The sequence below is a fragment of the Eubalaena glacialis genome, chromosome 1, assembly GCF_028564815.1.
Source record: "Eubalaena glacialis isolate mEubGla1 chromosome 1, mEubGla1.1.hap2.+ XY, whole genome shotgun sequence".
Lineage (NCBI taxonomy): Eukaryota > Metazoa > Chordata > Mammalia > Artiodactyla > Balaenidae > Eubalaena > Eubalaena glacialis.
The window spans coordinates 153728758-153751262 of NC_083716.1; the positions used below are offsets into that span (position 1 = coordinate 153728758).

At 39.4% G+C, this 22505-nt stretch overlaps 1 protein-coding gene across 18 annotated transcripts in view; it reads right to left on the reverse strand.

The window, feature by feature from the left end:
- The window catches only part of GTDC1 (glycosyltransferase like domain containing 1), a 533399-nt gene that overhangs the window by 91293 nt on the left and 419601 nt on the right, over positions 1-22505 (reverse strand). For 15 of the 18 annotated variants that reach the window (XM_061183730.1, XM_061183712.1, XM_061183697.1 and 12 more), the window contains one exon: positions 17795-17908. The exons of 1 other annotated variant lie outside the window; for it this stretch is intronic. In XM_061183730.1, the coding sequence (XP_061039713.1) occupies positions 17795-17908 (114 nt within the window). Of the gene's footprint in view, positions 1-17794; positions 17909-18067; positions 19057-22505 lie in introns of those variants that run through there. 2 more of the 18 variants (XM_061183771.1, XM_061183766.1) reach the window with 2 other exon arrangements.

Sequence of the window (22505 nt, forward strand, 5' to 3'; positions counted from 1 at the left end):
AAGGGCTTTGCAAAGGCTGTTACCTGCACTCGGAATACTTCCCCCCATACTCCCCAAATTTGTTTAGCCAAAAGCTAGGTCTCAGCTTCAATGTCATTCCCTCAGAGAAACATTTCCTGACTCTCAGATTAGATTAGGTCTCTGTGTTTTGTGTTCTTCGCATCATTTTTGTACCACTTCATAATTCTAATTAAATGATTAACCGTATAATTACTGAATTTCCTTGATCCTATGATGCTATGCGTTGTTAGATGCAACATCAATTTCAAAACACTTGTAGAGAGAGGAAAGAAATACTACTCTATTAGTCAGCTATTGCTATAATAATGCTGCATGAAAAAACACTCCAAAATTCAGTGACTTAAAACAACTAGCGTTTATTTCTCCCTCATGGGTCTGTGAGTTGATGCAAGTCACTTGTAAAGACTCAGTTTCAGGATTCAGCTCTGAGCTCCAAGCTGCAGGCTGGGTTGGGTTCAGGTCTACTTCATACATGTCCATATGCTTCCAGCCCGTTGTGTTCTCATGGTGAATGATAGATGTTCAAGCAGAGGGAACATGCAATGCCTGTTAAAGCCTCGGCTTGGAAAAGGCACACTGTCACTTCCACCCATTCTATTGGTCAAAGCAAGTCACATGGCCAAGCCCGACATCAATGGGTTGGGGACAGTACCCTGCTTCCTTTAGTGGGAGACACTGCAAAGCCACATAGAAAGGGGCATACATGTATACTGTATAATTCAAAATAGGGTGGAATTGGGAATAATCACTCGATGCACCTTAACTACAGCAAACAGTACGTACATAACTTTTTATTATGTTGACTTACAAAAGATTATTCAAATATGTTTGTTAATACAAAAAAATGCCACTTTATTTTGGGTTAAGAGTAAATCTTCATAGTCAGAGCGCAAAGTATCTTCTGAGTCATTTTTGGTCACCAACCATTATACTCCTCATTCTAGCCACCGGTCCTTCATATAACCGGGGCTCAGGACCTTGACCTCTTTAATACTTTTGTAAATTTTAGGCATACAAAAGAAGACCAGGGTTCTCTTTGCATTCTCAATTTGGTTAAGCTCAGAACGTACCCCCCAAATTGATGCTTTTATCATTGGAAATTAAAAACTTTTCATAACAATCAACAAGTAGTTTTGTTTTGTTTGGTTTTTTTTTTTTTTTTACTGCTTATTTATTAAATTTTTTTTTATTGAGGTAGCATTGGTTTATATCATTATATAAGTTGCATGTATACAGCCTTACATTTCTACTTCTGTATACACTACAGTGTGCTCACCACCAAAAATTTAGTTTCCATCTGTCACCATACAGTTGATCCTCTTTTTCCGTTTCACCCTTCCCCCAACCTTTCCCCTCTGGTAAGCACTACTCTGTTCTCTGCAACTACGTGTTTGTTTTTGTTTGGCTTGTTCATTTCTTTTCTTTTTGTTTGTTTTTTATATTCCACATATGAGTGAAGTCATCCAGTAATTGTCTTTCTCTGACTTGTTTCACTTAGCATAATACGCCCGAGGTCATCCATGTTATTACAAATGGCAAGATTTCATCTTTTTTTATGGATGAGTGGTATTCCATTGTATATATGTACCACATCTTCTTTATCCATTCTTCCATTGATGGACTTTAGGTTGTTTCTATATCCTGGCTATTGTAGATAATGCCACGATGAATATAGGGGTACATACATGGCTTTGAATTAGTTTTTTTCTAATTCTTTGGTAAATACCCAGAAGTGAGATAGCTGGATTATATGGTAGTTTTAATCTTAATTTTTTGAGGAACTTTCATATTATTCTCCTTAGTGGCTGCACCAATTTACATTCCCACCAACAGTGTAGGAGGGTTCCGTTTCCTCCACATTCTTGCCAACACTTCCACAAGTAGTTTTTGACAGATACTTGACACTTGAATGATAATCTTTCACAACTCATGAAGCTCTCTAGCTTGGAAATTCTACAATCTCTTTCTAGTGTCAATTGTACTATCTAGCATGCGACAGGCAACTCATTTGAGTGTGTCCTAAAAACAAAAGGAAATACAAGTTTTATCTCTTGGTGGATATTTTTCCATCTTAGGGTGTCTGCAAAGGAATTGAGTGTTTCTAGGTGACATTTAAGTGCAAGTCTAACATTCCTCCAGTGATGAATATTACTTTCATTTATTCTAACTTTGTCTTGTGGCTCTATTTCCATGTTTTTCTGCACATCCATCAATTTTCATTTCAAAGCTACTTGGAGTGTAAGTCTCTGAACAACATTTGAGAAGACAACTAGACACTTAAATTTAAGTAAAAATTCAACCCCATATAGCGCTCTAAATAACTCAACTGAGAGAACATTTGATTAACAAGAGATGCAATGTTACCTATATCACTTGTTCCTCTGCCCAATAGCTAGAAAGTTTCCTGTAATATGGATTGAAGGAGTCATCCCACTGTAACACTGGAGCAGTCATCTGAAATGATGTCTTGCTCGGTTCTCCTCCATCTCCCACAAGTGCAGGAAAGTGACTCAGGTAGGGTGGACAGTGTCATTTTTACCAGGGTCTGACTTAGATGCTAGATATGATCGATTCTCTCTTCTCAGGCTGTAAAGATCACGTGAAATACCATGAGTCATCTTTCCCACCACACTGAGATAGCCTTCTAGAGAAAGAAAACAATGCAGAGGAGGGACTTAGAATGAGAAAGAGAGACAGAAAGACAGACAGACAGACAGACTGAGCCAGATCCTAGAGGATGGAGTTCTCATAATATCCAAGATCATCTCCTGAAACTTTTTGACACATAAGCCAAATTTTATGCCTGATTAATGTGAGTTGATTTTTGTCACACACAATCAGATAGAGCCCTGGAGATTACAAAACAATAACCCACATGAACAACATCATGGTTATAAAATCACACGATAGTGCAGCAACCACAAATAATTTCAGAATAACTCAAGCTCTTCATTTGTTTTCTTGAACATGATGAAGGGAACAGAGAACCTTAAAAATCCCCTTTTGCTTCCCCCATCCAGTGGCTCACGCGCCACAGCTGCTTCTGTGCCTTTACATCTGTCTTCAAATTCCAGTCTCACATCAAGATAACCTCCTCCCCCAAACTTAACCTTTTCAACTTTTGTTCTCTCTTCCTTTCCTCCCTATTCTCATCCCTAAAGCTTAAAAGACCTTGTCCGTCAAAGCAGGACTCTCAGGGCAGGACTCACCTCAGAGCACAAGAAACCATGCTAGCAAATGAGGGAAGACTGGGAGCTCCAGTACTCCATGGAACTCCTGGGAGCTCCAGGAGCTGTGGAGGTTAGGAAGCAGAACCCAATAACAGCTGCCTTTTGGTGGAAACAGTCTGGTTGGGCTGCGCTAGGTCAGGTGAACTGGAATTCCAGTGTTGTCTTTTTGTTCCTCTATTCAAAGCAAGTTTCAATTCCTAGGCCTGATTATATTCAGTAAGAAAGAATTAATTCCTCAAATCGGACTTTAGATTCTAATACAAGGTTAGGTAGATGCTGAACAGCCAAAAATATCAAGTGTCTACAGCATCAACAAATTAGCTGGTTTTTCCCAAGATCTCCTGTATTATGGGTTTCCTTGTTTCTTAGTATTCATTCTTGGGGGCTTCCATTTCTCCTAATCATCTTCTGTCCTTATTTCCTGCTTCCATAACAGTCTACGTCTTTATTTTAAATCATGCCTTCTGCAGTGTCACTCTTGTCTGCTTTGTCTATGCCTTCATTCCCCAAATGTGGAAATAAATCAAGCCAGTTTTGTGTCTCAGATTTTCAGTGGAGTTTTGGGGTTACAGATGGAGATTACATTGGGGTATAAGCTGAGAACTGAGTGTAATATACCCGTCTAATAAAAAATAATAATAATCAACTATATCCCACCATGGGGAATTTGTTGCTGGATATGTTAAGTTCTAGCTAATGTCTCTCCATCCTATGACTATTTTATTTTCCTCTCTACCAGGTTTTTTTTTCAATTTCCCCAAATTCCTTTAATTTCATAAACAGAATATTTCTCCATCTTGTACTAAAAATCAACATTGTGGCCTACGCATGCATAGCCAAGAACTCACTAAAGAGCTCTGTCAATGGATTTCTATCCTTTAAAACACAAAGCATTGGGATAGCTTGGAATTAGTTTTTTCTTTATATGATACAAATTTTAGGATGTGCTTCTCTCTTTACTAACCTCTGTAAGCAGAACGGGGGCAATTGAAAGATTTATTCTTCCCCATTTCACAGAAAAACCTGTGGGGATTGTTTTGTTTTTTCTCTTCCTTTCTTTTTCTTCTTCCCCATCCCCCTTTGCTTCTGCTCTTTCTTTTCCTTCTTCTCACCACCCAATACAAAGGCAGTGATTGTAATTGATTCTTAACGCCCATAATTTAAATGAAGAACAAAGTATGAAGTCCAGTCTGAAGAAAAGGGGGAAACCAGGCACCGTGTGATATGGCTTCTAATCCCAACTCTGCAATGTACTAGCAGTACGATTTTGAGTTGCTTCTGAAGTCTGGGATTAAAGCTATGGTTTACCTATATCAGAAGGGTATTAGCAAGACTAAATTAGATGATGGATGAAAAAGTACATCCTCAACTATCAAGGACGACCCAAATGTAAGAGAACGAATACCAGATAGTGAATTCCATCGCTGAAGGTCCATGAGAACGAAGCTGCTGACTGTCTGTGATAAAAGGCAGGAATTCAATCAAAGAGAAAAGAACCCTGGGACTGAGACTTTGGGGTGCCAAGGTCAGAGCGGGGCCAACAACAAGACTTGACTTGAGATGCAGCGCTACTAGAATCCTTCTATTCCTCTTGCAGAGGCAGATTTGATCTCTGAGGTTGCTGCAGGTCCAAACTTAAGAATTCTCACTCTGCTCTTTCTCCTTTAAGGCTGAAGGAGCAAAGAGTTAATTACCTTGTTATATTTGTCTCTCTTCCAAATTTTCCACATGGGCTTTTTTTCTTAATTAGCCATCATATGAAACTAGAAGAATATTTATTATTTACTGTGTGTATTAAATTTTATGTCTTTTTCTTTTTAATTCTTAAAATGGATAAATTTACTACTTTTCATATTTCTCTCCTAAAAAAAGCAATGTTTTTATTTGTTGTTGTTATTGTTGCTTTTATTGTTTAGTTGTAGTCCTCATTTGACTTTTCTTTGGGTCAGTAATTCTTCATAAAAAACAAAATGAGAAAACCTTCTGGCGTGTTTTAGATTAATTGGAAGAAGCAAATAGTTTCCCCATACATTTTCTTATTCTTAATGCTTTTCTTTTTATCATTTACCCAATTTATATATGATACCTAGAAATGCCCACTGAGTATTGGTTAAATTATATGGCTTAACTTCAAGGCTCTGTAGTAACTTATTAAAGTATATTTTATAAAGTGATTTTGGTCGTCAAGATAGCATGACTATACAACGACTTATGTGCATATGTGGCTTGTTGCCATGGTACTAAGTCAGCTCCAAAGGAAACATGAAATGCACACCTACATGCCAATTTCAATCTCAATTATATGTCTACTGCAATTTATTAGACTTAGGGATTCCAAAGGGTTTATACATTTAAAGACTTGCTTAACTGGTTTAGAATTTAACTGCTAGCCAAGGTACTCTGAAGGAAAGCATGTCTGAATAATTCCTCTATTTAAAATCTTCTTTATTTTTACCCCGACAGTAGGTAACATATAACAATGCATTATACATAGTCTTATTTTGTGTATGTATGGCTTACTTCTATATCATAAATGCTTTAAAAGCAGAGAATGTCTCTACTCCTCCTTCCCCACCTCCTAGTGAGGATACGGATATCTAATATAAGTTTCTCTTAAAAATGTTAGGCTTGATGGAATTCCCTGGCAGTTCAGTGGTTAGGACTCTGTGTTCTCACTGCCGAGGGCCTGGGTTCAGCCAAAAAAAAAAGTTGGGCTTGAATGGAAAAGCTGGTCCACAAGTATCAATCAAAGTTCACTTAAGAGTTTCCCATGGCTGTTTAATATCTCAATGCAACAATCTAGGTTTTATTTGGAAATGATGATGATTTTAATATGTCTTATGCCAGTCAAAGAAATTTTGAAAGCTTTGTTTGATAGGCTTCTTTTATCCCAGTTACATCTTTTGCTTCTCTCATCTCCCTTCCCCTCCACCTTCTCCAATTTCTTTCTTCTGTATCCCTCACATTTCTTTCTGTTTTGTACTCTCTCTTCTACTCTCTACACTTCAGCAATTACTTAGGGAAAAAAGGGGTCTGGCATTTTCCTATTGTAACTCAAAGGAAACCAAGCCTGAGCATATCTCTATAACATAAAGACCCAGTGGGTTCATTTTATGGGGAAAAAAATCAGACCAGAAAGGAAAAAAATCCAGATTTAAAAAATGTCACAATTAGATTTTTTAAAAAGTATATATAGTTCAGCTTGTTTACTTGGAAAAGGGACTCTTAATGTTCTTAATTATGTGTAAGTAAATAATCTAGGTTGATAGAATTTTAGAGGAAGCTGCTAAAACTAAAATGTTTGAGAAAACAGATATTGCTTAATGGACAAAGAAGCCGCTGTACACAGCGCCCGTTGAAAAAACTGAGAAGTAAAGGACCCATAACACCCACCAGTGACTGGGAGAGTGTTTTGATATTTCTGCGGGTATTTGTCTATAAAAGCATTTCAAGGCGTAGCTTTCTACTGATTCGACCTTGCTAAAAATCAATCTAGGAACTATCATTTGCTTATCAATGTTTTTTATCACATTTTCCAAACCTTTTTCAGGACATGAGAGTTTTTAGTTCCTCCTTCTTGAGAAAGAGACCCCCTGATGGGAGACCCTAAAGCCACCACTGGACTTCGACACTATGTCTGCCCTGAATTGAAGGCCCTGTTGCCGAATTTCTCCAGTTTGCAAAGCAAGGAATTTCACACTAAACTTGAGTTTGTAACTTAAAAATAAAATCCCAAACCTGCTCATCTATTGCAAGTAAATGTACTCCCTTTGTTTCATGGTATGCATTTAGATGCATTTGAAATAAAAGGTAAGTTAAATCAGAAATCTTGGGGACAAGCATGTACTATTTTAAAACAGAGAATGTCAAATGTTGTTTTTCAACCCAGTACCAAAGGGTATTTCACAGGTAATTTCTCAGAGCTGATGCTAGCTAATTATTAGCTATCATACCCTGCCTCCCATTCTAAGTGACTATCTCCTGGCAGAAAGACACAGCTAGGAGTGTTTTGTTTCATTTGTCCTTGGAGTTTTTATCAACATCAAGAACGTAGACTGAGCCAAAGTTAGAAGAATTCTGGAGCTAAGCAAAAAGCGACACATTTAACAGCCCCCATTAATTGGGGTTGTTACATGATTAATTTGAGAAAAACAGAAGAGACCGATTTCTTTACAACTCACAGTTGGATGCAACGCACTAAAAGTAATCCTGTAAATTACATTTTAAATCTTCAACATATTCCGAGCAGATAAATTAGTGGCATGATTGACCAAACTCCTTTTAAAAGTACACATATTACGATGCATCATAGTTATAAACAGATGGTATTTGGCCTCCTTCCTATTCTCAACATTTGGAATTTCTAAACTATGTGAATTAAACAATAATATTTTATAAACATACAAGGGATTTTGCTCACTGCTTTGTTAACATAGAAATTATACAATGCTGACATTTATTTAAATTTTAAAAAGTAAACAACAGTGTGCATTGAAATAAAGCAAACTAAAATCAACACAGAGAAGTATGCTCTGTGTGCATATTACCTACAACGGCACTGGCCTTTCTAAGGGAAGACATAATGGGTTGAAGAACAAATGGTAGCTTAGATGGGTCTAATCCTTTGTACTCCAAAGGCTCATTTAACACCTCTCTGTAAACAACGGATATTTACACCATAATTGGCTATTTGACCATCATTGTTCATTTACTGTATAACCTGCTATTATGGAGTTAAAAGAAGTTCCCCTTCATTGGCTCATCAGCTCTCATAGTAGTGAAAGTGTACTCGCAGTTTTGAAAACACTTCCACAAACGGGAATCATTCTGACACTTCTACTCAGAATGAGAAACATTATCATTATATCAATAAGTATGTATTTTTTTCTTTGGGGGATATTATTGCCAGAAAGAAAAGGAAATGTATCAGATCTTAAGGTCATTTACTGAGATTCCTTTCTAAAATTACAGTTTTAACCCTTTGGCCACATTTTGGAAGGGAGACACATCTGCTGAGTTGATGTACAAAATAGAAGGCACTCGGTTTTCAAACACACTATTCTCAGATTTGCAAAGCTGTCCTGGGATGAATAAATAATGAATCAGATATTTCAATCCGTTTTATGGTTTTTGAAAGCCCTGATTATCATTGTTTAGAGACATTCTCTTCTCAGTGCACTTCCCAAGTGTTCTTGTTCTAGCTTCCAAGGCTGGGCTTAGGTAGGCCACCTTCCCCTACCTCGGTTTACTCCTGGACTGCTCTTCTCACATTTTAAACAAACAATCAACCAACCTCTACGTTCAGGTCTACAGTTTGAGGACCATTTCAAACCAGAGGGGGTAAAATCTTGAGTGATAGATGCCAGCGATGGTCACCAACACTCCAGGCTAAGGTTTCTTATATTCGGTCACTGGAGTGCACCACTTTAGCCTACAATCTCTATTGGTGGGAAAGAGAGGAAAGTATGCTACAACTTAGATGGACAGAAAAGGAAAGGGCTCTGCTGAATCCAAGAACAAAAGGCATTTTTCTCTTAAACATACAGTTTTAAATGTGTATATGCAAATAAATACCTCATGATAAATAGTAATACTAGCAGGAAGGAGGCCCTTTTAAAAACATAGATGCCTCAAAATGAGATTAAACGTTTTCCCACGTTTTTTTGGAAATCAATGTGGCGCTTCTAAATATTCTCCTACCCAAACACTGCTTAACCTCTGTCCCCCAGCCTCTTTGCGCCTCCTAAATAAACAATTGATGGTCAGGAGGAGAAACAGTTTGCAATCCAAAACACAGGTATGAAGTGAAAAGAAAGGCGACCTGAGGGCTGGCAGTGGGGTTGAAATCACAAGTCTGAATATATGAGAGATTCGAAGAGGAGTATTTTAAAATTAATAGCCAGAATCCCTGCCTGGAGAGTTCCCGAGCCCATCCCTACTCCCATCTCTGTTTTTGCTTAAGTTACATTTTTTAAAAAGGACAGCGGGGAGAGAAATCATTCTTTTTGCTTCATCTTCGTCGGATTCTCTCACTGAGGTATGAGACTGGCCGACTCAAGGAACCAAGTACAATAAAATACTTAGACGAACAGAGAAGAGTTCTGCCCGCCAGGGCTACGCCGCCTTCCCGGAGGTGCGGAGGGGGACCAGTCAAGCCCGGCGCGAGGGAGCCAGGGTAGCACTGGGCCATCCGCCACGTGTGCGTGTGTCAGCATGTGAGTGTCGGTGCGCGCGTGCCGGGGTGCGTGCCCGCGTGTGTGCGTGACAGTGTGCGCGTGTCGGGCTGTGCGCGCGCCGGCGTACGCGTGCCGGCGCGGCTTTGCCCGGGAGTCCGAGCGAGTTGTGAGCGCGAGCGCGGCGGTCGCCCGGGGCTCGCTCGGCCCCGCCGCCTGGGACGCGCCCCGCGGCCTCGGGGCTCCTCTGGCTCTCGGTTCTGGGCTCAAGCGCCGCCGAGGGGGCTCGGTGAGGACTCCGTGACCTCGACGTCCCCCTGCGTCCCGTTTTCTCTCGCCGGGAGAGGTGTACAACTACCTCCACGCGCTTTGGCCGGGATCGAGCGGGGCATTGAGGGCGAGCGCCGCCGCGGACCGGAGCTCGGGCTCATCGGCCCCGGGGAGAGGGCGCGCGGCGAGCGCCCGCAGGCCCTGGACCCGCCGGACCCTCGGCCAGCCCTTCGCGCTCTCGGAGGCTCCGGCGCCGCTGCCCCGACGTTCGGGGCTCGGGGCTCGGGGCGGGCGCCGGGGCGCGCGCTTTCGGGCAGGCGAGCGCTTCTTCCGGCCGAGGCCCCCGCGCCCCGCCGCCGCCCCTCTGCCAGCGGCCCAGTCGGGCCACCCGAGCCCCCAGCCTGCGGCGCGGGGCCAAACCCGACCGAAGGCGGAAGACTTGAGAGGCAGGGAGGCAAGGAGCAAGAGGTAGCCAGCCCCAGACAAGGAATCCTTAATTACAGATCAAAGGCAAGCGAAACCGTGCACCACATTTTCCATGTGTCAGCTGACGGCAGCGACAAAAGGAAACACAGAATGCTGGGGGGGAAAAGGCCTTTTCTCGCCCCCCCCCCCTTTTATTAACAGTGGAAATGTAAAATACATTTGGTAGTGACTTTGGGTAGGTGGTGCCTTGGGCCAAATCGCAGCTGCTCGCTCCTCGCTCCTCGCCGAGTAGGAGGACAGTTTGATGATGCACCCAGCAGTCTGGGGAACCTCTTACAGAAAAAAAAAAAAGGACTATAAATACTCCGAGTAGATTTTGCTTCCTAAAAACTTCATTACTTACACATTTTTAAGTTTTAATATTTGGTGCTTATAGTGTTGCAATTCATTATCTTAAGTGCGCTACCTCGCGCACGCACGCGCGCGCGCGCACACACACTCGCACATTTTGTTTTGCAATTTGCAATTTTGTAGATTCCATTTTTTTCTGGCCTGATATCACAGCATTAGAAATACAGAGGAAAAGCCAAGCCGACTGAAAGCCAGGGAACATAGCTGCAAGCACCAGAGAGCACAAGGTCCCTCATGGTTCTGGGCTCTGGAGGAAAAAGGAGAGATGTATGCGTTTATGCCCTTTCTCTTAATTCATTATGATCACAAAACAATTTCCACCGTGTCCCTGGGATTTAAGACGCCAGTTCAACTCCATGACGTCCTAAATTCTTCACAGGGGGTAGAAAAGTGTTCGGAAGCCGAAGTCCACTCTGTGACCATCACAAACCTCTAGTTCTGTGCCCTCAATTTCTAACACAAATTAGAGACATGACCTTTGAGGGTCACCCTGAGGCACCAGGCATTGCACTTTTCTGTGTTTTCTTCTTCTTGCTGCTGGGTCAGCTTGAGAAATAGAGGAATTTGGCTCTTTGTTAGTAATGTGTTTACTGATACAATTGATGCAGCAGGTTGGAGGCAACAAGACCACCTTGCTTAGTCATTTTACCACCCTTTCTCTTTGTAGATATTTTCCTGTCTTTTATTTGTAACTTCTCCAGCAGTGCCATTTTCCCCACAGCATTAAAAAAAAATTCGAAGTGCTTTTCCATGTGGTTCCAGTTAACTGATTTGCCCACACCCCAAATAATGCTATTTGCATTCAAGATTAATAGCTGCATATCAGTAATTCTTATATACATCCTGATCCATATTTTCAGTTTAAATGATTCTTACGTTATTGGCCAGACAAATGCCTGAACGAGTAAGTTTGTGGACTGGTTACCAGCCAGATGACAGCAGCATTACACTCCGGGAACACAGTTAAAATTTCTGCTCTAGTCTCTTCCACTGCAGAAGGCAGAGAGCCTTCCTTATTTGCCACCTTCCCCAGATGTGGTAGTAGATGAGCAGATTAATAAATTGCTATAAATCACACTAAGTTGCAAGCCCTCCCCCCTTCTGGTACATATTTTGGAAAATCTTTTAAAATCTCCCTCAGCATCTAGTCTGATTTAGCCACACCCACTCCACATTTTGACTTTCTCCTTCAGTAAAATAAAGGTGAAAGAGCAAATTAGGAGTTTTTCTTTCCCTATAGCTTTCCAGTGTTTTGAAAGGATCATCCTGCTGTCGTTTTAGGCCAGTTTTGTTCGTGTTTTTACCACCCACCAAAGAACAGCACAGGATTGAGTTTATATTACTAAATGATGTTCATGACTAGGTTTCTAAATGCCAGAGTTATGATTTATTTTTTTTAAATGGGTGGAGAAAGGAGAGCGGCAATAAAACTAGCCCCTAAGTCACTCAAAATCCTTGGCTTCACACATCTATGTGGTTATTAATTTTTTTTTTTTTTTGGTCTTTTAAGTTTTGTCTACATTTCCTTTAAGTTCTACTATTATGGACTAAATATTTTTTGACCATTTACCTGTGTCCATAGCTTCAAACCCTATGTTTATTATAGTTAGATTTATGAAAAGCATTACATGTTCCCCTTTTCTACTTTCTAAGTGTTTATAATTGTCCCTATGTATCCCCCACCCCCGTTAAGAATTTCACAATAAAATCCTGTACCAAATAAATTAAACTCTGCAACTTCAGACACCCCAGGAAGAAGACATTAATCCACTTAGTAGAATACCCAGACCTCCCCCTCTCAATTTCAGCTCTTCTTAATGTAACATTTAGGAACGCAGCTGGCTCCTTAGATTCTCCTCCCTCCCTTTCATTCTGAATCATATTGGCCTTGTTTAACCTTCATTTCCTTTCCTACCCCCCGCATTTGTCCACGTACTTTTCTTTGACCACGTTTGTCTCTCTTTCTTTCTTTTTGCTGCCAGGACGGAAAGCAATAAATATAGTTTTCTAAGACCTTAATACTTTCTGTTAAAATCCCATTCTCCCTCCCCATTCCACTATTAATGCTTTGTACAATTTTTATGCATCCTTCGGTTGTGAAGTTACTGCTCTGTATTTTTCTGATTGATCATTAAGTTGTGCTGGCTTTTGAGAACTGCCTCCATAATCCTGAAGCAAAGCCTTTTTACTTGGCGTGCTCTTTGCCTTTGGAATGCCTTTCCTGGCAAGGCCAGGCGTTTTGGTTTGACTATGATTCTTAAGTTACAATTCAAGGCTAATTTGTTCAGTTAGGTTTCTACTCTAAGGAGCTCTGTTTCTCACTGTTAAGTGCTCCATGAGGCTGCTTAGTTGAAGGGTGTGCTGTAAGCTCAAGATGTAATATATTTATATTGTACTTGATTATCAGTTTTCAAAAACAGCTGCATGCTTTGATATCTGTGTAAGGAAATATCAGAAGATAATATACCATTGGTATTTATTACTCTATAATTAAGGATGTGTCAGTGTTTCCCTTTTTAAAAAAAACCCTATTTTCAGAAATTCATATCTCAGGCATAAATTTCCCTATGAATTACAGTCTAATACCATATTAGAAGTATCTCCTTTTTAAGTTCCCTCCCCTTCCTTTTCTTTCTAGGGAAATAAGTTTCAGGATGTAATTTCTGGGTTACTATCTGGGATGAGAGGAAGCAGGCCCTATGTTGCACAAAGGTGCTTCTGCCACTGATGCCACCTGCTCCCTCTGCCCTAGGCCCCTTGCACCGGGCGAGATCATGGGGGCTGCCTTTTGGATAAAGGGCCAGCCTTCTATCTATTTGATAGGCAACTTCTCCTTGTATGATGCAAAAGGCAATAAAGAAGACTCAGCTGTTCAGAAACATCACAGGTACCGCAAAGTCTGAGATTTTAGGACCAGGAATCAATCCTTTTGCATTCCTCTTCTCATGGTTACTTAGACTACAAGTGCAGCCAGGCCAGGAGGAACATGAAATAAATCTACAGTCAGGTACTAGCAACATCTTCATCTATATTTCTTCTGATAGTATCCTGAGAAGCAGGAGAAGGAGGGAAGGGGGAAAAGATGGACAGCCAGATATGTTCCTCTTCCCCTCCTTTAAGGGATGGTCTTGACCAGTTGAATTGACCGCAACCGCCTGAAAGAGGCTGAGTTCTAGACCCACCTCTACCACCATGGGACCCAGGGCAACTCAACCTCACCTCAGCCCTCAGTTTCCCCACAGCTAAAATGGAGACATTACAAAATAAATGCTTACCAGCAGGGCCAGGAAAGTTATGTGATGTATAAGTCCACCAGGGTGTAAGACCACAGGGAGTGGCAGGGGCCTGGGATGGATGTAGAGACCCAAAGACTCCCTATAGGCATAATAATGGTCATAATAAAAACACTTAATGGTGGGATGAATTGGGAGATTGGGATTGACATATATACACTAATATGTATAAAATAGATAACTAATAAGAACCTGCTGTATAAAAATAAATAAATAAAATTTAAAAAACATTAAAAAAATAAAAACACTTAATATCGGCAACACCACAGGGCCTCTCGTTCGCCTTCTATAACCAACTGCGTGGGCCACACCCTGCTGCCCTTTGCACTCTCCTACGTGGTGAGGGGAGAAATAGTAGGGAACCAGGGGTTCCCAGTGAGTCACGAACACTGAACTTCGTGCTTCCTGAAAGACAGGTAGGTGACAATGACACTATCCCATGCAGGGAAAGACTTAGACAAAACGTCCTTCTGTTTCTATAAGGCAGTCTGGCTCTTAAATAAGCCTTAATACGATGCCTTAATTTTCTCACTTGTGAAATGATGACAAAACATTACATTTTCAAATATAAAGGACTTCAAATTCTTGAGAAAAGTGTTACAAAAGTATTTCTAGTAGAAATCACATCTTCTAGCACTCCATCTTAGGTCTGCTATTTAAATGCAGTAACTGATAGGACAGTAAACATTTTAGATTATCTCTCAGGAAACATCAATTCTTTGTATCAGTTTCAACGATGAACCTGTCCTAGGGTTGAAAGTCATTACCACAGAGATATGGGAGAGAATAAGGAATCACTAAGGTGGTGATAAGTGATGGGAGGACCCCTGAAGGTACTGACCCCAAATTCCAATTTAGGGAAATGGGCCAGAGGATGAGTGGGGATCCTGAAGTCATACGTAACTCACATGCAGCTAGGGCATCCTAAAGATACTAGGAGGACTCCTTTCATGGCAACGAAAGTCTTGTGTCTTAAAGAGGAAAGGGGACAGGTAACAGTACAGGAAGTGGGCAGAGCGGTTAGCAGCTCAGACAGCTCTGTGCCCTACCACAGAGCTCTGAATTTTTCAAGATAAAAAAAGACCGGCTGATATAACAACTTCCTACATCTTCCTCTCTTTCCTCTTCAAAAGGGAGTTTATTGAGCTATTGTTTTCCATCTTATATTTATAACGCCACAGGCATTAGTTAGAAATGGTGATCAGCAGCCCCAGGAAAAAGGAACCCACAGACAGTCAAGTTTAACTTTCTTCCTAGGTATGGTTTGTTTCAGGGTCAAGGTTAAGTCCTTGGCTCCAGGTAAGCAGAGGAAACTCTTCTCATGCAAAACTGGCGGTTAGGGCAGTTTCTTTCACTGTCTGGAGGAAAATGGTTTTCTGACTCCATCAGTAGTTTAGAGTCGAGAAATGTTAAGAATGGTGCGGTAGCAAAGTATTTAGAGCTCTTATATTATACATGGTAACCAGAGTATCTATAGCTCCTATCAAAAGGTATATCCAATAAAAACATTTAAGACATGTAAAAAGTCATAAAGGGTAGAAATAAGCCTTTGTGTGCTATGACCCAGCTTAAGATTAACTGTACAGTAAGCACGCCTCTCCCAGTTACATGTCTGGTCTTCCCACCATCACTCCTCTGACTTAATCATTATTGTAAATTTGGTGTTAATTCTCATGTTTTTTGTTATACTTTAATCACATATGTACATGTCTTTGAGCATCATGTAGAATTGTTGCATATTTTTAAACTTTCCCAATTACATCTTAATGAATAATTTTGAACGGAGGGCACATTATTGAAGCATCAGTTGTCCTGTATCTGAATTCAAGTTTTAAAATGAAACATGTTCTCCAGCTTTCCACTGAAACAGAAAGGCACTCAGGGTGATACTTGTCAATAGTCAATAGAAGAATATGAATATGTCTCATAGAATATGTCAACATTAAAAGATAGCATGGACTGTCATTTGAAAACTGATTCTATCACCCACAGAAAGTATCTTGAGACGTAAATGAAAATTTTTTTGCAGCTCATAGTATTTCTGGGTAGCAGATGCTTTCTCAAAAACAGATTTTACTTTTAAAAATATCAAATATAATTAACACCTTCAACATAAAATGAAATCTTTGCTTCCAGATGCATTTCAAGGTGTTGAAATGAATTTGTGCAGTCCTCTATGGCTGAGTTTCCACTGACTTACTGATTGTGCTGCCATCTTTATGTGGCATGTCTGAAGAACTGAGAGCTAGAGCAGGGCATTTAAACCCAACCGTATTTGAAGGATGCTTGTTAAACCAGGAGCATTTGGGGAGAGGTCTTTTGACCTCTTCCTGATTAACCTGGTATAAATGAGTAAGTTAAGAACTAGATGCTCTTCTATTTATTATAGAAACACCTAGCCAGAAACACAGATTCGGTAAATTCAGGACAAGCATTCTGGACATTGTATCAAGGTTGATAATGGGCAGGCTTTTAAAGACATTTAAGATTAAAATTGGTTTAATGATTAATTTAAAAAGAATAAAAGGAACAGAATTGAATGCTCAAAAAAAAAATTTTTTTTTTCAACAACCGTACTAAAACTAAGAAATAATGGGACTGTTTGCTCTCTTTAGTGAAAAGTAAGGGAAACAGGAAATAAAGAGTCAACTTGTACCGTTGATTATCCTCTGACTTCAACAAAATATGGGATAACTTACTTAATAACCCTCCATGCCACCATGTCATGGCTGTTGAGAAGCATACACGCACATACATACACAGATACAGTTATCTTTTCAAATGTTAAGAATTACACATTTACAAAACTTTTTATTGCTTATTTGCACTAATACCAAATCCAACAGCATAGTTTTAAGAAGTGACCACTTTAATGTAAATTTTTATTCCAGAAGTAATGCTGGGCACAGCTAAAGACAAAATTTGATTTGAGTTTATGGGTGTAGAAAAAAAATCTCCATACACAGGTAACTTGCAATATTTTGTTTGCCAAAATCAGGCAAATATTTAAATGTTTTGGATGCACTATCTGAACAGTAATTCATGTTGTTTTCCCATCACTTAGTGAGAAAAACATATATGGATAGTTGTGCATATAATATCTTGTTCACTATAAAATGTGAGCTCATTATTTGCAGGATAGTAAAACATAGTAAACTAAGCACTGTTTCTTGGCCGTGAGCATATAATATTATTTTGAGAGACATCATCTACGACATGGCACATTTCTGACTGAAGCATCTCTTTAGATGATAAACCCTGCTCAGGAGAATAGTCTAAGGACCTCTTAGGCATATTTATATCTTAACTTTTGCACTCAAAAGGAGCATAACTGATAGATTCCGAGTTCCACAGTCTCAGACCAGAAGGGACTTCTCAAATAATTCCCGAGCTCTTTGTTTATGGGTTGGGGGTAATTTGTTCAGTGCCTTCTCAGAAGGGGGAGGAGGACTCAAAGCTAGTGCTGTGATGTCCATCACACATATGGCTCTCACGGTGTGCAAAGACAGAGCTTGTTGTTTCTGCTTCTTACTCTTCCTGCTTTTAAATTCCCTGACCTCGTGGGCCTTGAACTGCTGCTTTCTCTGATCTGCAAGTCTGCCTCTATCCAGAGGGCTCTCTCTGGCCCCCTGACCTTGATCTATTTCCTGCTTACGCTTTTGCTACCTGTGCAATGGGGCCCGACTAGACTTTTGAACCAGTGCCCGCTCTATCTCGGATGCCTGCTAGACCACTCAACCCTTCTAAAAGCCAGAGAGCCAGGCTTGGCCCTTGTCTATCCCCCTCTCCCTGGCTGCTCCTCACTCTACAGCTTATAGAAGTTATTCATTTCAAAAGCTAGGAAAGTTACAATTTACCTGCCAGTAAACAGAAGATGGTTTATCAACAGACTCTACCTTAATGACTACAAATGTTTACCTCCTGCTTTCCAGAATGCAAAGAAAATCTTGGAAATGTCATAATATCTTACCAACATTTGCAAAACAGATCCTTGTTCATCCGGAAAAGAAACAATTGTATTCGTTGTCTCTGACACAAGGAGAGTGTTCAGCGAGAAACATACAGATAGATGTACACACTTACACTGAAATGAGATATGTTAATTAAAAATTGCAGTGGGCACTTTATTAAAAATTTATTTTACAATCTAGCCGTTCAAAACATCTTGACATCAACAAATAGAGCAGCTTGACTATTGGAATCATAAGTGATTTATCTTGAAAAGATTATATTTGTAGCTGGATGCAAATACTTTTGATGGATATTTATATCAAAATTACTGGTTTTGTTAGAAGTATTCTAATTTCTCTATTTTTATCCCTGGAAAAAAATTAAAACAAGTATCTCAGTGTTCATTTTATGGCTGAGATGGCCCCACTTAGTGTATTTCCCATGTTTGTCTGAATTACAGCTGTTTATCTTGCAACTTTCTTTAAGATAAATTAAATGCAAATGTAACTCTGTGAATCATGGGAATACCTGCCAGACCCCTTATTAATACCTTCACTTAAAAACCCCTGTGCCAGGGAGTCATTAATTTGCTAAAAGAAAAGTGCTAAAGCAGCCCTTTGCCCACAAACATTTCCGAGACGGCTGCCCAATTAGTTGGGAGCACTCTGGTCCTCCTTTCAGACCCTGTGGCCCTTTGAGGACACAAGAAGGCTCCGATGATAACCTGGCAACCTAGGTAGAAACCCAGCCAAGTGAGAGTGTTTGAAGCTGTAGTTTGGCTGCCATCGTGTCGGCAAAAAGAAAGAATTCAGGCACCATGTCATCCAGTACAAAGGATAAAAACGGATTCAACCGGAAATTCAATGTGGCACCACATATGGGATACATGAGTGCGGTTATACAACAGGCCACATATTTTTTTTGAGCAGTCTCCTCCATGTGATGCCGAGGACATGTGTAACCATCATAACGTCTCTAGGAATCTGTATTTAATTTGAGTTGGGGTGGTGGCAGGGATTGGAGATCTGAAGCTGCCACAGGTTTGTGGCAGATGGCTCTGTGTCAGCTATGACAAGCAGCCAGGCTCAGCTTCCTCTGCAGATTTTCTTTTCTCTCTGATCAGGTAAATATGGGCACACTCTGGAAAGTTCTACAGATTCTGCCTTAGGCTGCAAGTTTGTGACTTAGCCCCATCTGTCACAAATCTTCCCTAGGTTCTGCTGTAAGCAGAGACCTGAATTTACCGTGTAGGGCTGCCCAAGAAAAAGGAGCTATTTCACCCTGTAAGGGGGAGGGAGAGAAGAGAAAGCAATGAGGAAGCATTAACGACCCGAAAGACTAAAGCATGCTGAAAATTCATATTGCAAATTTGCATAATTTACATCAATTAGACTTCAAAAAGCCACCAAGTAAATGGTTCTCGAGTTTCATCACCTCAGGAAATCCCAGTTTCTGATTGGTTTAAAGTGTAACTGTATTTCCAATCATTGGGGAAAGCTGCCTACCCCCTTTTTTTTGCAAATGGGTACATTCGACTGCACACATATTTCCTGGTTTATGTTATGGATGACAGCTATTAGAAGTTTATCATCCAACTTTTAACTTTTATAAACATAAGATACACAACACTCTTAATACATGTTTTTGCGGATGTGAATTTTACTTTTAAGTGGTGAAGGCACAAGAGAAATGCCATTACTGTTACATGGAATTTATAAAGCACTTCAAGTTTACAAACGGGTTTATATTCATTATTTCATTATAGCAGGGCCTCAGGGGGAAAATGCTATTAAGAATTAAGAAAAAAAGAATTCTTCCAAGTTTACAGATGAATCATATAGAGGCCAAGAAGTTCACCTACAGCCAGGCTACAAATTAGTAGCAGAGAAAAAGAAGCAGCCAAAACCTCGAACTGATCTTAATCACCCCGAGTATATCTATTGTGCTAAAGAGTTTTTGCTTTTATTTTACTTAAACAAATCAAGGAAAAACCAAGCCAAAACAAAATCAAGGAAAGACGTGAAGAAAGAGCGAGGGAAGACTAGTGGGGAGGGAGGGAGAGAGATCGAGACTGAGAATTTGCCTTACATTGTGCTGGTGCAAATGAGAGATTTTAGAAGTTCTAAAAACATCACGAGCTTTTAAGTGTTCATTTTTAAGGAAAAAGTAATGACTTTGGAGGCGTGTTCATACTAGTGAGTACCACCTTATTCACATCTAGAGTAGAAACTCAAATTAAAAGGGGGCTATAAAGTGACCAGTCTCTTGAAGGAACCTTAAAAGTGGCTTGGCTGTGGTTCGGGGAGATATAGCCTGATATAATTAAGACAAAACCACAAATGGCTTTTCTGGGCACTGAGTCTGAATTATAAGCTTAATCATTGTTTGGAATCACTTTTAGGCAGAAATCTGAAAATTGCCCTCTCCTCCAAATAACAGCAGGTTATAAAGGTTTCTGGAATGTTGAAGAACTTGAAGAGGAGAACAAAATAAAAATCAGCTGCTATCGTCTGAAAAAACTTAAGAAACTACAGTTTACCCTCGTAAAGCAAAGGAAGAATGGCATCTCTTTTTTTTTTCCCCACACAGAATAGCTCTCAATTTGTAAATAAAACTAAATGAAAAAATAGGGTGGGAATGAAAATCTATTCTGTTAGTCTGGGCGGTATATATTTTATACAACTGCCCCACTGGTACTCTTTTGCTATTTTCAATACCGGTAACAAGGGGGTGAACATAAATTTTCTTCTAAAGCATTTTAAAATATAATGATCAAAGTTTCTCTAAAAGCATAAAGTACTGATCTCAAATAATTGTTGGGAACTTTCAGGAAGTAAATTCCCATAGTCAAAATGAGCCAAAAATTACAACTTCCCGGTATTAGACTTAACTTCGGTTGTAAAAGGAAGCCTGATGTTACTGTAAGAAGTTAATCCTTGGCTGATTACTTTATGATTACTTCTCGAATCTTGTGTTCAACTTTGGTTTAGGAGTCATCAAAGAGCTCCCTATTCCAGATGAAGTGAAACCTACTTTATCTGTGTGGCAAGTGTTTGGCTAATGGGTCTAACCTACTTAGAAAAGGACGCGTCCTGAAAGTGCAAGAAAGCTGCAATCAACGGTTGAGCCTAGTGGCAAACTTTTTAAGAAATGGTTTTAGATTTTTAAAAATTCAGAACATGGTTTTTAAAATAATTAAGAAACAATTTCTGCATGTATTTCTTTAAATATTTTAAGAAAAATGTGTGTGTGTGCATGCGTGTGTGTGTGTGTGTGTGTGAGACAGAGAGAGCAAGAGAGAGGGAGAGAGAAAGGGAACACACTTGCACGCACGTGAGGAATTTAAACATTTCAAGTCTGAAACCATTTCAGGTGAGAAGTCATGGGCACAGAGTTCTGTAGTAGAAAGAGTCACTTTAAGAAAAAAAAAGTATCAAATTCTGTTTCTGCTTTTCAGTTACTAGCATTCTGTTTCAAATCCTGCTTCAAGTTATAGCCTCCAAACTCTCACTCATATTGAAAGTATAATGTCTCATGTGAGAAGAGAGCCAAGTGTTAGTAGCCTTATTCTAGTCATTAAATTTCTAAGTGTGAATCCATATGAAAAATCCTATCCTAAAGTGAACTCTACATGATAAGTAGTTGAGATGATTTTAAAATGTAAACTTTTAACAACAGAAAAAGAGAGTAAGGTGTAAAAATGTAAAAGGAGCAAATTAAAGAATTCAGTGACATTCTATCCTTTTAGATCTTAGAAGCATATGTTTTTAAAAGCAAAACAGCACTGTCCAAGGGAACAAATCTAAAAAAACCCCCCAACACTCTCTTTATAGTATACACAAAAGTCTCTTCCATTGCATAAGAGAAGTAGGCAAAAAGCTGCCTTGGGGGAAATAATTCTCTGGTATTTAGTGAGGGCAAATGTTACCTGATATGTGTATATTTATAAAACATAAGGTAAAAAAATAGTGTAACTTATTATATCTTAATTATAAAGTTTTAGCAGGCATTCTTTTTCTGTTTTAGCTCTAAATCTTATTACAACAACCCAACTAGATCTGTGGTCCTTCCTGTGATTTTTACCAGTTTGTCCTAACAATTGCATTATAAAGCTCTTGATTACTTCTATTTCTTGGACTAATTTATTAATTTTTGAGATTAATTTTTGGATATAATGTCATCAAAATCTATGAATGAGGACATTATTAAAGTGTATAATAGATTTATAAGAAAAAAAAATCCATGGTAAAAAGTATGTAATAGGAATTATATATATAAATTCTTATAAATGCTTATGCATGAAACACTAATTTATAAAACTTTGAGCTGGACCATTTTAGGATGCGTGGACTAAAAATATATGTAAACCATAGTAACATGAAAAAACATTTAATGTATAGGCTATCTTTTAAGCTATAGGAGGAACAATTTGGTATATTAACAGCATACCACTAAGCTGACATTCTTTCAAAGTTTTTCCAGAAGTTGTTGGTAAAATAAATAATTATAGCTATGTTACGGCAATAGCCGTATTAAAATATTTCAACTGGAGATCTGTTTTTTATTGTAACTAAAAGCAACCTGTTGCAGTAATTTTTGAAATGGTTAAAGATTTGCAGATGCGAAATAACAGGGATAATAAGGCCTACCTGGAAGCCAAATTAAAAACGGATAAATTTTGATGGTGGAAATACAATTATAAATGCTTCACCATTTTCATCACAAGGTAA